Source organism: Chiloscyllium plagiosum, unplaced genomic scaffold (assembly GCF_037043375.1).
Source record: "Chiloscyllium plagiosum isolate Xiang-an unplaced genomic scaffold, Cpla_swu_hap1 HiC_scaffold_18, whole genome shotgun sequence".
Lineage (NCBI taxonomy): Eukaryota > Metazoa > Chordata > Chondrichthyes > Orectolobiformes > Hemiscylliidae > Chiloscyllium > Chiloscyllium plagiosum.
The window spans coordinates 32,286,107-32,294,480 of record NW_028270156.1 but is presented as its reverse complement, the minus strand read 5'-3'; the positions used below and the strand labels follow the sequence as shown (position 1 = coordinate 32,294,480).

At 46.9% G+C, this 8,374-nt stretch overlaps 1 protein-coding gene across 1 annotated transcript in view; it reads left to right on the top strand.

The window, feature by feature from the left end:
• Positions 1-3,278: 3,278 nt before the first annotated feature.
• LOC122557728 (alpha-parvin) overlaps positions 3,279-8,374 on the top strand; it is a 120,907-nt gene continuing 115,811 nt past the window's right edge. The window contains exon 1 of the mRNA XM_043705652.2: positions 3,279-3,538. Coding sequence (XP_043561587.1) covers positions 3,406-3,538 — 133 coding nt within the window. The 5' untranslated portion in view covers positions 3,279-3,405. The remainder of the gene's footprint in view (positions 3,539-8,374) is intronic.

The following is an 8,374-nucleotide window of genomic DNA, read 5'->3' as shown; positions in this document are numbered from 1 at the left end:
TGTATATAAAGGGTGACTGGTGACAGGACACTGGTCTCTGTGGAGTTATTTCCTTTTCCTTTCTTCGTCCTCATCCCTGAAGATAAATACCTGAAAATGTTTCCTCAGCCAGGTTTCTCCCGCAGTGTTAAACTTCTGCCTCCACCAAATGACACCTTGTCAGTGATGAACCATCCAAGGTGACTGACTGCACTGCACCACAATACTTCTCGGATGCTGCCTGAACTGTTGTGCTCTTCCAGCACCACTAATCCAGACATCCACCAATATCATTTATTGTATCCATTGCTCCCGATGCGGTCTCCTCTACATTGGGGAGACTGGACACCTTCTCGCAGAGCGCTTTAGGGAACATCTCTGGGACACCGGCACCAATCAACCACACCGCCCTGTGGCCCAACATTTCAACTCCCCCTCCCACTCTGCCAAGGACGTGAAGATCCTGGGCCTCCTTCACCACCGCTCCCTCACCACCCGACGCCTGGAGGAAGAATGCCTCATCTTCCGCCTCGGAACACTTCAACCCCAGGACTTCAATGTGGACTTCAACAGTTTCCTCATTTCCCCTTCCCCCACCTCACCCCAGTTCCAAACTTCCAGCTCAGCACTATCCCCGTGACTTGTCCTACCTGCCTATCTTCTTTTCCACCTATCCACTCCACCCTCTCCCCCCCCGACCTATCACCTTCATCCCCTCCCCCACTCACCTATTGTACTCTATGCTACTTTTTCCCCACCCCCACCCTCCTCTCATTTATCTCTCCACCCTTCAGGCACTCTGCCTCTATTCCTGATGAAGGGCTTTTGCCCGAAACGTCGATTTTACTGCTCCTCGGATGCTGCCTGAACTCCTGTGCTCTTCCAGCACTCCTAATTCACGATATGACCTGAGGCAAACATTCATCAGTAAATAAGCTCAGGCACTGAGCTGTCACTGCCAGTCCCCTTGCGATGGCAGCCTGCAGCTTCTGGTATCCCGAGGTCTGCTGAGCATCTCCAGATCCAATTAAGAGTAAGCCCAAAGGTGAATGGTAGAATAACCATTAGGTTTCTCTGTTTGTTCTGATTTTGGGGTTACTCTCTGTATATTTACTAACTGCCTGTGATCAATGAACCATGATTTGTTCTGTTATGATGCTCATGATTAATCATCCTGTTCTAATCCTCATTCCCATCTGAGATCATGAATTAAAGTAGACCACCTGCTGAACAAAGATGATAACTGGAAATAATGTCAAACAGATCAGTCTATTTGCCTATACTGTGCAGTGGTTGAGTGACCTTCTTCACCAGAGAAAGTGAGGACTGCAGATGCTGGAGATCAGAGCTGAAAATGTGTTGCTAGAAAAGCGCAGCAGGTCAGGCAGCATCCAAGGAACAGGAGAATCGACGTTTCGGGCATAAGCCCTTCTTCAGGAATGAGGAAAGTGTGTCCAGCTGGCTAAGATAAAAGGTAGGGAGGAGGGACATGGGGGAGGGGCTTTGGAAATGCGATAGATGGAGGGAGGTCAAGGTGAGGGTGATAGGCCGGAGTGGGGTGGGGGCGGAAAGGTCAGGAAGATGATTGCAGGTTAGGAAGGCGGTGCTGAGTTTGAGGGATTTGACTGAGACAAGGTGGGGGGAGGGGAAATGAGGAAGTTGGAGAAATCTGAGTTACCATGCAGATCCTTGGACTCCTCCATCACCAGACCATGACAACACGACGGTTGGAGGAAGAGCGCCTCATCTTCTGCCTGGGAACCCTCCAACCACAAGGGATGAACTCAGATTTCTCCAGTTTCCTCATTTCCCCTCCCCCCACCTTGTCTCAGTCAAATCCCTCGAACTCAGCACCGCCTTCCTAACCTGCAATCATCTTCCTGACCTCTCCACCCCCACCCCACTCTGGCCTATCACCCTCACCTTGACCTCCCTCCACCTATCGCATTTTCAAAGCCCCTCCCACAAGTCCCTCCTCCCTACCTTTTATCTTAGCCTGCTGGACACACTTTCCTCATTCCTGAAGAAGGGTTTATGCCCGAAACGTCAATTCTCCTGTTCCTTGGATGATGCCTGACCTGCTGCGCTTTTCCAGCAACACATTTTCAGCTTCTTCACCAGAGACCTGAGCATGTAATCCAAGCTAACGCTTGCAGTGCTGTGCTGAGGAATTACTGCACTGTTGGACAGACTCCCCACCTGTCCTCCCAAGTGAATGTAAATTATCCAACTATCGCCCTTTAGCTGAATACCATGGGAGTACTCCCCCAGTAGCGAGGCCTCTGCTAACATTCTAAAACCAGACAATCCACACCCCCTCCCCAGACCTGAAAAAGGGTTATAGCCAAAACATTGAGTTCGCCACATCCTGATGCTGCCTGGCTTGCTGTGTTTAGATTAGATTACTTACAGTGTGGAAACAAGCCCAACCCGCCGAAGCAAAACCCACCCAAACCCATTCCCGTACATTTTTCCCCTTCACCTAACACTACGGGCAATTTAGCATGGCCAATTCACCTAACCTGCACATATTTAGACTGTGGGAGGAAACCAGAGCACCTGGAGGAAACCCACGCAGACATAGGGAGAATGTGCAAACTCCACACAGTCAGTCGCCTGAGGCAGGAATTGAACCCTGGTCACTGGCACTGTGAGGCAGCAGTGCTAACTGCCGTGCCACCGTGTTCTTCCAGCCACCTAGCTGTCTACCTTAGAATCCAACATCTGCAGGTTTTTTTTGTATCTGGCCAATTTGGGCAGAGCAAGGCTCCCATAAACAGCAGCAACAAGACCAAGATTAAATGCTTTGATGTTAGCTGATGAGAGGTAACCATTGGCCCTACTGCAATACTGACAATACTGCAACTTCCTAACTACCGGCTTGTCGAACACAACATGTTGCCCATGATAACTCCCCACCCTCACTTTGGTTTTCAAACCTGATGCCTACCACATTTTAAAAAAAAACAAAATATACAAGGCACTCCTCTGTTGATGCAGAGCTTTGAGATTAAATCTGTGCACTAGTCTGCTTTAGCAACGTTTGTTAGAGGAGTGAACCAAGTTGTTATCATAAAAATGGAGAAGATGTGACTATTTGTTTTTGATTTTGTTATTTCGGATCAGTCCAGGAGGAAGGTGGACTGTTAGGGTGTGAGTTACTCTGGGAGCAGAGATTCAGTGGGAGTGGTAGGGGAGAGAGAGAGAGAGACAGGCGCAGTCTTGCCTTGTGGCGCTGTGTTTAGATTCTCACTGCCTCATAGCCCTGGAATTCAGGACTCGCTGGGAATTCTGCTTCCGTCCATGGTTTTTTCTCCTCCCCCCCCCTCTCTCTCTTTCTCACACACAAGTCAAGGTGTACCGCGTACACATCAGTTTGCACAAACATTTGTCCCCCGCTGATCCGGAGCCAGCAACTGACAGAAAATGGCCAGTTCACCCCAGAAATCACCATCCACTCCAAAATCCCCCATCCCGAAATCCCCCGGCTCGAGGAAAGAGGATTCCTTCCTGGGTAAACTTGGAGGAACTTTAGCCAGAAGGAAAAAGGCCAAAGAAGGTAATTTTTCTTAAAAAAAAATAACTTTGTCTTTCATGTAAATTGTTAACGCACGTCCTGAAAATGGTGCCTGTTTGGCTGATAGAGAAGTTTGCAACAAGTTTCGAAAACTTGCAGCTTCAACTGAAAGTGTTTAACTTTGTATGGCTTTGTGGCTAACATTAACAGCTTTAGCGGGTGCAATGTTAATAATTCACTCCTTTCATTTTAAACACGTTAATGTTTGAAGCCTCAACGTGGATTTCTGTTGTGTGGAGTTCACAGTTGAGTTCTGGGCTGGGTGTAGTCGGGCATCTTGTGGAATGTTTTCCGGTTCAGACTCATTCAGTTGGTAATAGAAGTTCTGCGGTTGAACTCGAAAGCCATTCTATCCTCCCCGCCCCGCGTTATCTCTCTCTGTGCAATGCTCTGTTACTGATCAAAAACAAGGTTAAGCCTGCAAATCAGGCGGGAGCTGCTTATCTGCGGTTGACAAGGGGCAGGTATGCAGGAAGATTAAAAAGCACCGGATTCTTGTAACTCATCGAATAGGTTAAACGAAAATCCAACCCTAGAGCAATAGAATTTCCACTGACAATATGTCGTTCATCGTAAATGAATGAATGATTTGTATTTATTCATTTTAAATCTTAATTATCTGCATTTGTTGAGGGAAATTTAAGAGTGAAGGGTACAGAAGGCCATTCAGCCGCTTTTAAGACTGTTGACCTCGTATGTACAAGGTATTGTTAGGTCACATTTGGAGCACTGAGTACCATTCTGTTCTCCCTGCTGTAGGAAGGAATTTATTAAACTGGAAAGGGTGCAACACTTTCTACAAGAATGTCACTGATACAGAAGATTTGGGTTATAAGGAGAGGCTGGGTCGGTTGTGGCTACTTTCCCTGGAGCATCAAAGGCTGAGGTGAAAGTGAGGACTGCAGATGCTGGAGATCAGTTTTAAAAAATGTGTAGTGCTGGAAAAGCACAGCAGGTCGGGCAGCATCTGAGGAGCAGGAGAGGCGACATTTCGGGCATAAGCCCTTTAACGGCTATGGGCTGACCTTACAGAGATTTATAAAATCATGAGGGACATAGATAAGGTGAATAGCAGATGTTTTTCCCTAAGGTTAGGGAGAACAAAACTAGAGGGTATAGATTTCAGTTGAGTAGAGAAAGATTTAAAAGGGACCTAAGGGGCAATGTTTTTGCCCAGATGGTGGTGCACGAATCGAATGAGGAAGTGGTGGAGGTGGGCACAGTTACAACATTTAAAAGATGTTTGGATAGGTACATGAATGTGAAGGTACATGGATGGGAAAGATTTAGAAGGATATGGGCCAAACATGGGCAAATGGGACATATTTAGTTCAGGAAACCTCATTAGCATGGCCAGTTGGGTTGAATGGCCTGTTTCAATGCTGTCTGAGTCCATGACTCTAATTAGACCATGGCTGATCCTCCTGATCCTCCTCCTCATCCTCCTCCTCCTCCTCCTCATCCTCCTCCCCACTCCTCCTACTCCTCCTTCCTCCCTCCTCCTACTCCGCCCCCTACCCCTACCGGAATCAGTCCTCCTATTGTCCAACCAAGGTTGTACTACCTGCTACCTGCCTTTGCCTATCCCCACTTCACCACCCTGCCCCCCACGAACCCCTTTATCCGCAGCTCCCCCCATGCCCATCCCCAGTCCTAAAGAAGGGTTACACCCAAAATGTCGACTTCTCCACCTCCTGATGCTGCCTGGCTTGCTGTGTTCTTCCAGCCTCCTGCATGTCTACCATAGTCTAGAAGGAACTTGAGGGCAGAATCCTTCTGTTTGAGAGATGTAAGTGGTTATATCTTGAGGGTCACCACTCTCCATCAAACATGGCTGAACGGATATCCATCCCATTTTTACTGCCTACATTTGATTACTAATGCATATGACCATGCCACAAATGGAGTTTCCATGGCCAACAAGGCCTAGAGTGGATATTAACTCAGAGCTTATGGCTAAGCTCTAAACTACAAGGCCTTGTTCTCAGCTGGAGTATTGTGTCCAGTTTTGGGCACAAGACTAGGGAAAGGATGTCCATGCCATTGAGAGAATGAAGATTTTATGAGAATATTGCAAGTGATGAGATATTTGTTTTCACCTTAACATGGAGGATCTGGAGAGTAGGTGAACAGGAAATTTGATAGAGATTTTCAAAATTATGTGCAATTCGATAGAGTGGATTTCCACTTGTAGGAGGGTCGATAACTCAGGCACAAAAACATTAAACAAGTTTCATTTGGAATGCAATGCCTAAAAAGGAAGTGGAAGCAGATTAAACAGTAACTTTCTCAATGGGATTGAATATTCACTTAGATACAAAAGCTCTCAAATCTGTGGGAAAATAGTGAGGTGTTGGGGGAGGGAGTTGAAAGTCTGGTGCTGGAAAAGTACAGCAGGTCAGGCAGCATCTGAGGAGCAGGAGAGTCGACGTTTCAGGTATAAGGCCTTCAGCAATGGAGGGGTGGGGGGAGATGAGAGATAAATAGGAAGGGGGGAGTGGCATTGGGGTGAAGGAAAATGGAGAGGTGGGACAGTTCAAGAGGGCGGTGCTAAGTTGGAGGGATGAGGTGGGGCGAAGGGAGGTGAGGAAACTGGTGCATTTGACATTGAGGCCATGTGGTTGGAGAGTCCCAAAGTGGAAGATGAGATGTTCTTCCTCCAGGCATCGGGTGGGTTGGATTTGGTGGTGGTGGAGGAGGCCCAGGACTTGCATGTCCTTGGTGGGAAGGGGAGTTGAAGTGGTCAGCCACAGGGCGGGGGTGTTGTGTGTCCCAGAGATGTTCTCTGAAACGTTCTGCAAGTTAGCATCCTGTCTCCCTGTGGTGTAAAATTCCAAGCAGTGGAATGTGGTGAAACGGTTAAAAATTATGTCCCAGTACATGTGTGAATCTAACCGGAATGGAGGTGTTGCTTAGTCCCGTGTGAATCTTCTTATCTGTATGTAACCAGAATGGAATGTGTTTTTTAGCCTTGCTCTGCTGTTCACATGAATGTTTATATCTGGAAAAGAGTATATCAGCTGGAAAAGTCTCCAGTTCGGGGAGTCTGCTCCGGGGTTACGTTTAACCGCCGAGCGTGGGTTGTTGGCAACCGCTCTACGAGAACTGACGGCTCCCAGTTCCGGTAACATGTAGAGTGAGTATAAGCCAGACCCGGGAGTCTGCTCCGGGGTTACGTTTAACCGCCGAGCGTGGGTTGTTGGCAACCGCTCTACGAGAACTGACGGCTCCCAGTTCCGGTAACATGTAGAGTGAGTATAAGCCAGACCCGGGAGTCTGCTCCGGGGTTACGTTTAACCGCCGAGCGTGGGTTGTTGGCAACCGCTCTACGAGAACTGACGGCTCCCAGTTCCGGTAACATGTAGAGTGAGTATAAGCCAGACCCGTTGTAAGATGAGACCTGGTTTTGGCGACGCTGCGGGGAATAAAATGCTCATATTCTAGCAGACTCGCCTCTTGGTCGTTTGTTCTGTGTCAGACTACTCTCCTACGAACCTGACCTTGAGAATTTTTTAAAACACTCCCCAACGCAGGGGAGACTATACCGAGAGCAACGGACACAGTAGATGAGGGAACTGGTTGTGTAGTTCTTTGTTACGCTGCAGAATAGACTAAATGATTGTACATTCAGCTGCATGGTTCAGCAATTCTTAATCTTAATATTTTATCTTTTGTAGAGATGAATCCCTATTACAGAATTAATTGCTGGTGTCCTCAGAGATTTGTGCTTGAGCATTGTTTAAAAGTCATGTTTCACTTGCAATGGGAGGGGCTAGGTGGCAATCCTAGCTGAGAACATTTTATTTGTCTCTGCTGCGTTTTGTAGGGCTTTCACTCATTGAGATTCAGACTTGCCAATTACTTGTTTGGACAAATGAATAAGAGACCAATGGTCAAATGTTGTCGACTTCAGTTGACAAATGTTTGCTTATTTGTTTCATTATTAATGAGGTTAGTGGGTAGCTGTCTCCTCCTTTCACTCAAAAGGTCATGAGTTAAAAGTTCCACTCTAGTGAGTTGAGCACAAAGCCTAGACTGATGCTACAATCCAGGACAGAGGGAGCACCATACTGGCCTGAGGGCCATAGCATTGGGAGGTGAGTCATTTAACTGTGATACTGTTTGCCTCTGCCTTCCCAAGTGCAGATAAAGTGATCACATGGCTCCACTCTCTGAAAAAAGAGCATACAAGAGTCTTCAGTGTCCAAGCTAGATACTTGTTCCTCAACTAACATCATTAAAAAACAATTATCTGGCTGTTAACACACTATCACTCCATTTCCTACATTGCAAAAAAATCTACACTTTGAAAGTACTTCATTGGCTTTGAAGTGCTTTGGAACATCCTGAACTGGTGAGAAGTGCTATAGAAATACATGCTCTTCCTTTGAATAGTCTGACAGGGTAAAATGGAGGAGCCAGACTGTGTTGTTTTGTTTTGCTTAAAAGAATCAACTTTGACAATTGTACCTCTAGCACCCAATGCCCCCCCCCCACCCCCTCATTTCTCATTGGATACTGCCTGCCCCTCAGCAAAATTATCTGAAAACGCAACATGAGTTTTGACATGAACGCTGGCAACACTCAGCACTACCTTCACCACCACTTTTTTTTTTAGACTCCTTCATTATAGCTAAATTATCTGACTGTTCATGGAGAGCATAAATTCCCTCCCATTAAACATTGAGAAGAGTAATGCATTGTTTACCCTCTCTGCTACAGATTCTGTTCCAGGACTAATGACTGCATCCCTCTTCCTTGCAGTGGTCTGAAATTAAAGCTCATGACCCTGGTTTCACAATTGACAAGTGATGAGCT